Here is a 12,304-nt window from a genome sequence, read left to right as displayed (position 1 = left end):
CGACACAGCGGTTATCTCAAATGCGCGGACTATCTCAACACGCTCCCAGGCTGACCCACCACTCCCACGTAGAGCTAACTGTCCACAGTCCCCGTGCATTGTCCTACATGCAGGTAAATTTTAGATGCCCGTTGGAGGTCAAATGTAATTGCGCATCCGCGCTGAAGTGTGTGGATTCATTGCCCATAGAGACATATGAATTATATAAATGCGTGATGTCTGTTCTTTCGGACATATCCGAAATCCTTGCTGTTGGGTATAATGTTCATACCCATGCCATCGTGGAAGGTGCCCGTTACAGACATGGTTCAAGCACAGGTCCGCGCTATAGGCTAGACTTACTGATCTACTGGCGTGTTTATTCTAATGAGGACCGATATCATCGTTCGATTCTGTTAAACTTCTGTTTTTTGCGTATGGCCATGAAGGTGAATTGTTGCCTTATCGTTTAAATAAGACTTCTACGTTATTAATGTTTTCTTTTGTTTTCTTCCTGAAACGCTTCTGCTTACGCTGGTCGTTCATGCGGCCTCCAGAGTTGTTCTTGGTAGTAATGCTCTTCCCATTGTTTAAAGTGGGCGGCGGGGGATTAGCCGAGCGGTCTAAGGCGCTGCAGTCATGGACTGTGCGGCTGCTCCCGGTGGAGGTCCGAGTCCTCCCTCGGGCGTGTGTGTGTGTGTTTGTCTTTAGGATGATTTAGGTTAAATAGTGTGTAAGCTTAGGGACTGATGACCTTAGCAGTCAAGTCCCATAAGATCTCACACACATTTGAACATTTTTTTTTTTTTTTTTTTTTATTTTTATTTTTTTTTTTGAAGTGGCGAAACCTTTTCGGCCGGCTTGTCTCTATAGTTTCTTCTACGGATATGATCTGAAGCGTGTTTCGCATTGTTGCTTTCTTACCCCGTCCCTTCTCGTCGAACCCTCTCGTAGAAAGCACCACTCCGTCCCCTCAATTTTATTCAGATCTTTCTCCGTCCAGGCCGACATTCTCATCCATAGGTTAAAAATGGTAGATAGTATGATTTTTATATCACGATGTTTGCCGTGACAGGTACTTTTCAATTGCTAATTATGTCTGATGCACAATAATAAAAATTTTGAGCAATTTTCAAAATGGATCAAATGGCTCTGAGCACTACGGGACTTAACAGCTGAGGTCATCAGTCCCCTAGGACTTAGAAGTACTTAAACCTAACTAGCCTAAGGACATCACACACATCCATGCCCGAGGCAGGATTCGAACCTGCGACGTAGCGGTCGCGCGGTTCCAGACTGAGGCGCCTACAACCGCTCGGCCACGCCGGCCGTTAGCAATTTACTATCCACTTCGAAATTTGTTCCTTGACATTTCCTTTACGGGTTAGCTTATTTTCTAGATATTTGAAAGAACATATTTTTTAATAATTTCTTCCATTACAACTTGCATTCTTCATTCCTCTGCTGATTTTCATTACCTCAGTTACTTCAGTGCTTGCTTGTTTCCTTCTGCCAGGTCTCCAGTTGTTCCTCCAATTTCTACTTATTATCTTGCCATATCATCACATTTTTCTGTATATGCTATGATTTTGATGTCATTTGCTGGTGACCCTTGGCGAAATTTCCTTACGAAGTTGTCAATGACAACATCGAAGAGCACTGGTGAGAGCACACTTCTTTGTCGAACCCTTTTCTGCTCTGAACAGTGCTGATCTTGTGTCACCTGTTACGACACAGTTCAGGCCTAGAAAGCCAGTAGCAGCGTATAATCAATGCCTTCAGCAATCAAACGAGACTGGGATCAAAACCTTGTTTTAGGTATCCGTGTGGATTTCGATGCCCCAGTACGCACAGCAAGTGGACGGTCGTTTTGCAGATCTGGACGCTGGAGCCGAGCAAGGACGCCGGCTCGACCGTGTACCTGCGGTCGCACCTGGGCAAGTACCTGGCCGTGGACTCGTTCGGCAACGTGGCGTGCGACAGCGAGGAGCGCGACCCGGGCACGCAGTTCGTCATCTCGGTGGCGGACGACGGGTCCGGCCGCTGGGCGCTGCGCAACGTGGCGCGCGGCTACCACCTGGGCGCGTGCGCCGACAAGCTCACCTGCACCGCCAAGGTGCCCGCCGACGCAGAGCTGTGGCTCGTCCACCTCGCCGCCAGGCCGCAGGTACGCCTGCGCTACAGCGCCCCTGCTCTTGCCGCGTGTTTTCGTTTCGTAGAAAAAGATCGCAAAAGCCGTTACATACAGGCTGGTGCACGAAATGTGTTACCAATTGTTTCTTTCACAACACGAAAAGTAGTCTACTTCGCATATTTTCATACGCTTATGTCATACGGTATTATTTTTTGGGGTAATTCTTCTGATTCAAAAAGGGTATTTTTGGCTCAAAAACGGGCTGTTCGAGCTATGTGTGGTGTAAGTTCGAGAAACTCTTGTCGATCCCTATTCAATAGTCTGGGAATTCTGAAATTGCCCTCACAGTATATATTTTCTTTAATGTCGTTTGTCGTTAGCAATACTAGCCTATTCCCAAGAGTTAGCAGCTTTCACTCAGTTAATACTTAGCAGAAATCAAATCTGCATGTGGAATACACTGCCTTGACTCTTGTGCAGAAAGGAGTGCAGTATTCTGCTGCATCCATTTTCAATAATCTTAGCAGTAGCTCAAACACTTTTAAGTCCAAACTCAAGAGTTTCCTCATGGCTCACTCATTCTATTCTGTCGAGGAGCTCCTGGAAGAGCTGAAAAATTATGCAAATTCCAGTGTTACATTGTTCAATTTCTTATTTAAACTTACTAATTGTCGCCTGAATTTGTTACTTATATTTCATTTTATCTGTTTCTACTATCGTGTTATAATTTCATGTATTGACTCGTTCCATGACCATGGAGACTTCTCCTTAATTTGGTCCCACGGAACAATAAATAAATAAATAAACAATCTACGACGCACATTAGATATCCCGCTGGGATCTCTACAGCAGTACCAGCAGAGCTTGGAAAAACAAGTGAGTTACGAAATGACGTGTAATTCACGATACTGCCGCTAGGAGACTGGTAAGCAGCAATGGCTGACAATGGAAGACTGTCGACACAGCAACGATCGACAATTGTTACTTTTTCGTGAAACGAAAAGCCTTGTCGTGACTCAGAGGCGTTTTCGACAACAGTTTAACACACGATGGGTCCCTTGCAAGAAGACCATCCGCAGGTTGTACGATAAATTTTTACAGGAAGGAACAGTATTGCAAGCGAAGAGACCTCGGCCTAAGCCTGTTTGTTTGTTCGCCGGAGAATATTGTAGTGGTACGAATTGCTGTACAGAGAAGTCCCGGGAAATGGTGTAGAAAGGCAGCATTGTAACTGGGAATATCCAGACGCTCCGTTCAACTCATTCTTAAGTGACCTCCATATGTACCCATACAAGATGACCTGTGCACAGAAGCTCACTGAAGAACACAAGCAGCAGAGACTCAGTGGGCGGAGGATAGGGAAGAAACTCTCAACAACGTTTGGTTTTCAGACGAGGCCCATTTTCATTTAGACGGTGTGGTTAACAAACAAAATGTACGCTTTTGGGCCACTGAAAACCCACAAGTGCTTCATGAACGACAACAAATGGTTCAAATGGCTCTGAGCACTATGGGACTTAACATCTGTGGTCATCAGTCCCCTAGAACTTAGAACTACTTAAACCTAACTAACCTAAGGACATCACACACATCCATGCCCGAGACAGGATTAGAACCTGCGACCGTAGCGGTCACGCAGTTCGAGACTGTAGCGCCTAGAACCGCACGGCCACACCGGCCGGCGAACGACAACATTATGCTCCGAGGATTACAGCGTGGGCAGCAACTTCCAGTCACCGACTTATTGGACTCTTCTTCTTCGAAGAAACTGTGAACAGCGAGCGTTATTTGAGCATCTTTCGCAATAGCTTCATTCCACAGTTTCTTGCTACTGCCTTGCCCTTCAATACGCAGTGGTTCATCCAAGATGGAGCAAGGCCACATACTGCAAACACTGTGTTGGAGTTTTTACTCGAGCATTTCGACATGCGGATCATTTCACTCATGTTTCCAGGTCGCTTCAGTGGCGGACAAAGTTGGCCCCCCCAATAGTCCAGACCTTAATCCGTGTGACTTTTTTTTCTTTGGGGTTGCCTAAAGGAAAAAATTTTCCCGAAACGTCCACGTGATTTAATGGAGCTCAGAAGACTTATTCTTCAAGCTTGCAATGAAATTACGGAAGACATGTGCCGTAGGGTAATCACTAACTTCAGTGTTCGTTTGAAGGAAGTTACGAAACGAAATGGTGAACATATTAAGCATGTGCTGACTTAGAACAAATCTCCATGGACGGCTCTTCATTGTAGTATATGTTCCTTTCAGATTGTATTGACATTAAAGTTTATATTCAAAAACAAAATGGTAACACATTTCGTGCGCCACCCCGTAGGACAAACCTGCAGAAATTTTAAAAATAGATACAAAGAACGTGTCAGCAACTGGAAATATGAGATAAGTCACTAAGCATGTGTTCAAAACACACCCACAGACGTCGATATAGGCTTTAAAACTCTCCGATGGAATTACCATAAAACATTTTGCTGATAGTATCCATGTATACCATTGAATGTACCTGTAAAATCATACCACTGTACGACACACAGTACGCGAAATACGTCATGAACAGGGTCATGCTTGAAAAACTAGCTTTTCCTTGAAACGGAGCGGAAATTACCCAGATCATACTCATCCAGTGCTTGATAATGGGAGCACTTAGAGACTACCAAAAAACTGTAAACATAATTTGAAAACTTTCCTAACTTTTTTCTCGCTGTTTTCTTCTTGGGAGATAGATTCTTTAAAGAATCGGGACTGGGGACCCTACTGCTTACTATTCTATCGCTTGAGCCTTGTCCCACAGTTACGCAGTGTGAGCCATCGTTAATCGGATTTGGCATGTTAATGTTTAAGGGGTGGACGGATGTCCTTCCTGCCGCCACCCCGTACCCCCCAGGACGGAATGAGTGTATCCCAAATGTCTGCGCCGAGTGTAATCCATGGAATAGTGCGAATGTGTTCAGATGTCTGCGAGCTGTGTAACTGAGGCAGAACATGGGGACTAGTCCGGTATTCACCTAGCGGGATGTGGAAAACCGCCTAAAAACCACATCCAGGCTGGCCGGCACATCGGCCCTCGTCGTCAATCCGCCGGGCGGATTCGATCCGGGGCCGGGGCGCCTACCCGAGTCCAGGAAGCAGCGCGTTAGCGCTGTCGGCTACCCTGGCAGGACACCGTACTGCTTACTATTCTGACGAAAAAAGTCGCAACAGCAAGAAGAAGTTGTACGACAGAAACGAAAGTTCGTAGTCGTGTGTTTCTAAATCTGAAACATGCTCTCTATTCAGATTTCGCGCCTCTCGTATAAAAGTGGCGCTAATAGCGCCGCTACGAGGGTGCAAATCGGATTTTGCTTTAAATACACGCAGTAACGGTCGTTAGCATTAGTTACCTTTGAGATTGGACGTGGTGAGTTGGTGCTGGTCAAGAATGTCTTTAAGGCGACAAAGACGCCATTATCAACGCATCACTGTGTTTGAACGAGGTCCTTTAATACGACTGCGAGGAGCTACATGTTCCTTCTGCAATGCTACACAAAAACTTGGCACTACTGTAGCCACTGTACATGAATGCTGGCAGCAGTGGTCACGAGGATGAACGGTCGCAAGGAGACCGGATTCCGGACGGCCACTTGGCACTACTTGAATTATATAATACACAAAAGAAATAACAACAGTCTGTAAAATACAGGTTGCTTCTCATATGCATAATTATTATCCTCCCTATGAACTTCATGCCCTTCAAGCCTCCTATATGAGAACTTACGGGAAGACCCAGAATGCAGGAGCGATAGATTTCAGAACCAGAAACTGAACATCTTGGTATTTTTTTTTCCGCCAGATATTCTACTCTTACCCGTCTCGAATCAGGCAAACAGTAAGCAGATTCGGTTTAGCACAGCAACTTACCAGGGCGCCTGCTTTGTGACAAAGGACTTTGCGCACAATTTGCCACACATTCTTTGGAAGCGTTCTCGTGTTCAGCGTGCCAGTAAAGCGGCAAAAGTTTTTCTGCTTAGTTACAGGCCATGCCGAGGGAAAGGATTTCATTTGGTGTAACTGTCCTGAATATAAATGTTATTCAAGGAGAATGCGGTATGCTGATAGCTGTGAACAACGTGTGGTGTACTCCAAGCGGAAGGTGAGAATAACGTTTTTTCCCTCCATCATCATTTAACTGATTGAAATGCCAAACCTCTGTCACTACGGCTCCAGCTCGCAATTTTGTCGGGAAATGCGCGGTTACAATTTTTCCCCGATGCCGTTTATTGGATCATGCAACATTACTCAGACCTTTGATTAGATGTAATAATGTAACTAATATGTGCAGCGGCTGTTGTTGTGGTCTTCAGTCCAGAGACTGGTTTGATGCATCTCTCGATGCTACTCTATCCTGTGACAGTCTCTTCATTTCCAAGTACCTACTGCACCCTACATCCTTCTGAATCTGCTTAGTGTATTCATCTCTTGACCTGCCTCTACGATTTTTACTCTCCGCGCTGCCCTCCAATACTTAACTGATCATCCCTTGATGCCTCAGAACATGTTCTACCATCTGATCCCTTCTTCTAGTCAAGTTGTGCCACAAATTCCTCTTCTCCCAAATTCTATTCTGTACCTCCTCATTAGTTACGTGATGTAGCCATCTAATCTTCAGTATTATTCTGTAGCACCACATTTCGAAAGCTTCTATTCTCTTCCTGTCCAAACTATTTATCGTCCATGTTTCACTTCCATACATGGCTACACTCCATACAAATACTTTCAGAAATGACTTCCTGACACTTAAATCTATACTCCATGTTAACAAATTTCTCTTCTTCGGAAGCGCTTTCCTTGCCATTGCCAGTCTACATTTTATATCTTCTCTACTTCGAGCATCATCAGTTATTTTGCTCCCCAAATAGCAAAACTCCTTTACTACTTTAAGTCTCTCATTTCCTAATCTAATTCCTTCAGCATCACCCGACTTAATTCGACTACATTCCATTATCCTCGTTTTGCTTTTGTTGATGTTCATCTTATATCCTCCTTTCAAGACACTATCCATTCCGTTCAACTGCTCTTCCAAGTCCGTTGCTGTCTCTGACAGAATTACAATGTCATCGGCGAACCTCAACGTTTTTATTTCTTCTCCATGGATTTTAATACCTACGCCGAATTTTTCTCTTGTTTCCTTCACTGATTGCTCAATATACAGATTGAATAACATCGGGGAGAGGCTACAACCCTGTCTTACTCCCTTCCCAACCACTGCTTCCCTTTCATGCCCCTCGACTCTTATAACTGCCATCTGCTTTCTGTACAAATTGTAAATAGCCTTTCGCTCCCTGTATTTTCCCCCTGCCGCCTTCAGAATTTGAAAGAGAGTATTCCAGTCAACATTGTCAAAAGCTTTCTCTAAGTCTACAAATGCTAGAAACGTAGGTTTGCCTTTCCTTAATCTAGCTTCTAAGGTAAGTCGTAGGGTCAGTATTGCCTCACGTGTTCCAATATTTCTACTGAATCCAAACTCATCTTCTCCGAGGTCGGCTTCTACTAGTTTTTCCATTCGTCTGTAAAGAATTCGCGTTAGTATTTTGCAGCTGTGACTTATTAAACTGATAGTTTGGTAATTTTCGCATCTGTCAACACATGCTTTCTTTGGGATTGGTTCAAGAAGAATATAATAATTCCAATCCCAAAGAAAGCAGGTGCAACGGCTAGCTACTTATAAAATTTAGTTCAGAGTATGCAAGGGTTGTTTTATGCACAGTACCACTGGCTGTAGGGTGATGCGGAAGACAAAACGGGCGTAAGTGTGAAAATTTATACTGTGGTCTGCATCCTGTGACTTACGTATCTCGTGGAGAACGGACTCCACAGTTACTGCGATAATTCCCTGGGTGGTTGGTTGAGGGCAGCTCTCTTCAGTTGCTCCCTGTGACTCCAATCTAAGGTACAGGCAAAATAGTGCGGTCGTCGTAAGTTTTCGCATTGTAAATACATAATTTTCTCGTAGCACCGCTGGATAACAAAGTCCCGAGAACGTAATTTGTGGAGATGCGTCGAAAATTCGTCGGGAGCACACGGTCTCATTATCGCCATAGGCACAAACAGATGTCACAACGTAACACGGGCCTGATACTAAAATGTAAACTTTCACGGCCGGAAATATCATGTCCATTATAATTATCCGGGCTGTTATGCCGTGGTCGGTTGATGAATTCTGTGGTGATTCCCAACGTTTCGTCTCCGACTGCGGGAGACATCTTCAAGGGGGTCCGTAGCTTGATGGAAGGCCACGGCATAACAGCCCGGATAATTGTAATGGACGTAACACGGGCCTGCATACGTTAGGAGGTGCATCTTGCGTCTTTAGACCAGTCTAATGGTTGTTAATATATAACACCCTGAACTATGTATAAATGTAATTTTGTGAAAAAAAACTTTTACTAATTCAACACTGGGAACAAGGCATAGCAGTGAAAGTTGCAATCAGTGGACACGCCAATGCTTATCGCAAACGAGGCAGATAATGTGAAAACGCTGACGCGAGTCACCTGTTTTCCCGTGCCGCATAATCTGACAGCCAACTGCTCATGGAGAAATACAGTCGATTTCAGTGGGGTAATCAGTGCAGTGAATTAGACCTTTATCACTGAAAAAGGAATAACAACTTTGAAATAGTTCTGTTATCCAGAACTGCTTTATAATTATGAAAGAGGAAGAAGAGGTACAGGGCTGACGGAAGGGCAGTTTTCCACTGAAGTTATCGTAGCACCAGTTAAAGTTTGTGTTAGATAATATAAAAATGATAGAGTACTGGTAGGGTACTTACGTGAGTAAAATCTCCTGAAACGCCCAGGAACAAAACAAAACTATACTTCAACTTTTTGTAGTCCTGTCTTCCTCTGTTGCACGTAATATTACGGTATATTGATAATTTTTTACTTATGGGCCGTCTGACGGTCCATAAGTAAAAAATTATCAATGTACCGTAATAAAACTATACTTGTTGACCATTCACTGTAGGGCATCATACCACTGTAAACATCCACTAGCTGAGCAGTAGTTCGGCCTCTAAATACGATGTAGCCATCTGATGAACAAAATATTTGAAACCAATTGTCGCAAGACACAATCGAATGTTTCAAATGGTTCAAATGGCTCTGAGCACTATGGACTTAACATCTGAGGTCATCAGTCCCCTAGAACTTAGAACTAGTTAAACCTAACTAACCTGAGGACATCACACACATCCATGCACGAGGCAATATTCGAACCTGCGACCGTAGCGGTCGCGCGGTTCCAGACTGAGGTGCCTAGAACCGCTCGGCCACAGCGGCCGGCCAAATGTTTTAAAACAGTGTCATTAAATTAGTGGAGTTGCAATCTTGACAAAAAAAATCGCAATACAAAAATATAATTACTGTAAAATAATGAAATTTCAGGAATCATTAGTCTAGGTAACATATTTAAGTGATTAACATTGGAAGAGCACAGCTTAATGTAGGCGCGTGATAAGCCATTGTAAATAAGAAATGCCGATACATTAACAGCCGATGTAACCACCAGAATGATGGATGAAAGCATGCAAATGTGCATGCATTGTATTGTACAGGTGCAAGATGTCAGGTTGTGGGATGGAGTTCCATGTGTGCTGCATTTGGTCGGTGAATACAGGGACGGTTAATGCTGTTTGCGGGTGACGTTGGAGTATTCGTCCGATAAAGTCGCATACGTGCTCGACTGGAAACAGGGTGATCGAGCAGGTGAAGGCAACATGTCTACACACTGTAGAGCATGTTTGGTTACAACAGCGGCTCGTGGGCGAGCGTTATCCAGTTGGAAAACACCCTCTGAAATACTGTTCATGAATGGCAACACAACAATCACTAATGACGTTCAGACTTGCAGCAAGGACGCGTACGATAACAACGAGAGTACCCCTGCTGTCATATGAAATCGCATCCTGTACATTAACTCCAAGCGTTGTAGGTCCAGTGTGTGTAGCACGCAGACACGTTGGTTTCAGACCCTCAACTGCCCTCCTCCTAACCAACACCCGGCCGTCACTGGCACCGAGGCAGAATCAGACTTCATCAAGAAGCACAACAGATCTCCACTCTGCCCTCCAGTGAGCTCTAGCTTGACAGCACTGAAGTCGTCAATGGTATTGGTTGGGGGTCAGTGGAATGCACGCTACAGGGCATCCGACTCGGAGTTGTCCTTGAAGTAACGTAATTGTAAGTCCATTGTGTTACTGTCGTGGACACTGCTACTCAAATTGGCGCTGCAGATGCAGTACGATGCTCCGGAGCGACAGGCCGAACACGAAGGTCTTCCTCTCGGTTATGTCACGTGGCCGTCCGGGGTCCAGTCGTCCTGCGACCGTAAGTTCTCGTGACAATCGTTGCCAGCAGTCATTAACAGAGGCAAAATTTCTGCCAAGTCTTTCTGCAGTGACACAGAAGGAACCTCCAGCTTCTGGTAGCCGTACTACACGATGTCGTTGAAACTCAATGAGGTGATGATAATGGTATCTTTGTGTCTTTAAAGGCATTCTTGAGTAAAATTAGCTTACCACATCCAATAGCAAAGGTAATTAACTTTCACAATCGTTAACAGCGTATATTTAAAGCAAACCTGATAGGCAGCCTCATAGTGGCGCTATTAGGGCCACTGATGCGACTGTCGCGAAATTTGAATAGATGTCATCTTTCAGATGTAGAAACACGCCTGCCAACTCCCCTTTATGTCCCACAACTTCTTCTTTGCTCTTCCTTATCTATATAAAAAGATTTGGGAGACAATCTGAGCAGCCGTCGTCGGTTGCTTGCAGATGACGCTGTCATTTATCGACTAATAAAGTCATCAGAAGATCAAATCAAACTGCAAAACGATTTAGAATAAAATATCTGAATGGTGCGAAAAGTGGCAGTTGACCCTAAATAACGAAAAGTGTGTGGTCATCCACATGAGAGCTAAAAGGAACTCGTTAAACTTCGGTTACACGATAAATCAGTGTAATCTAAAAGCCGTAAATTCAGCTAAATAGCTAGGTATTACAATTACGAACAACTTAAATTGGAAAGAACACATAGAAAATGTTGTGGGGAAGGCCAACCAAAGGGTGCGTTTTATTGGCAGGACACCTTGAAAATGTAACAGACCTACTAAGGAGACTGCCAACACTACGCTTGTCCGTTCTCTTTTAGAACACTGCTGCGCGGTGTGGGATCCTTACCAAATAGGACTGACGGAGTACATCGAAAAAGTTCAAAGAAAGGCAGCACGTTTTGTATTATCGCGAAATATGGGAGAGGGTGTCACAGAAATGATGCAGGATTTGGGCTGGAAATCATTAAAAGAAAGGCGTTTTTCGTTGCGACGGAATCTTCTCACGAAATTCCAATCACCAACTGTCTCCTCCGAATGCGAAAATGGTTTTTTGACACCGACCTACATAGGGAGGAACCATCACCACGATAAAATAAGGGAAATCAGAGATCGTACGGAAAGATATGTTGGTATTCATTCTTTCCGCGCGCTATACGAGATTGGAATAACAGAGAATTGTGAAGGTGGTTCGATGAACCCTCTGCTAGGCTCTTGCATGTGATTTGCAGAGTATCCATGTAGATGGATGTAGATGTAGATTTTTTTCCATCAGTGCTTTTTACCGTGCAACCGTGCACTTACAAAATGCCAGCCACTGACAAACTAGTTGATTATAAAACTCTACCTTGTGCGCATATATAACATTAATTGTTACATGTGTTTTATTGTAGTATCGGGAAAACGTAAACAGCTGCACTATTAATACCTCGCCGTAAAAAAAAAAAGCCTAGTGGTTTTAGAGGTGCTGCACTCTTGCAATAGATGCGTTAGGGACCCAGGGCTTTGAGAGAGCAGTTGCCAAGCTTTTTAATTCATGAAACTAAGGGAAAAATGCTTCCTGAGCGGCTGGTATTAATAAGCTTTCGGCGAGAATCCAATCTAGGCTATAATTATCCACGCCAAATGAGAAAGTTTGCAGTTGCAATGCGAATTGCCGCGTGTAGCAACGCAGGAGGAGCTTGAAGCTGCACTTGCAAATAAGCCTGTTCTGAGGAATGCTACCCAGATCCCCTTAGCTCCAGATCTCTGCCACTCTGACACAGATCTCCCAAGCCTATTACCTGGTTTATTGTACACAGAATTATGTCAGAA

At 44.2% G+C, this 12,304-nt stretch overlaps 1 protein-coding gene across 1 annotated transcript in view; it reads left to right on the top strand.

Annotated features, from left to right (window-relative positions):
- Positions 1 to 12,304, top strand: part of LOC124595016 (protein singed) — a 329,423-nt gene that overhangs the window by 186,784 nt on the left and 130,335 nt on the right. Inside the window, exon 3 of the mRNA XM_047133566.1 lies at positions 1,856 to 2,146. Coding sequence (XP_046989522.1) covers positions 1,856 to 2,146 — 291 coding nt within the window. The remainder of the gene's footprint in view (positions 1 to 1,855; positions 2,147 to 12,304) is intronic.

This window comes from Schistocerca americana, chromosome 2, assembly GCF_021461395.2.
Source record: "Schistocerca americana isolate TAMUIC-IGC-003095 chromosome 2, iqSchAmer2.1, whole genome shotgun sequence".
Taxonomy (NCBI): Eukaryota; Metazoa; Arthropoda; class Insecta; order Orthoptera; family Acrididae; genus Schistocerca; species Schistocerca americana.
This window is presented reverse-complemented; position numbering and strand designations above follow the sequence as displayed.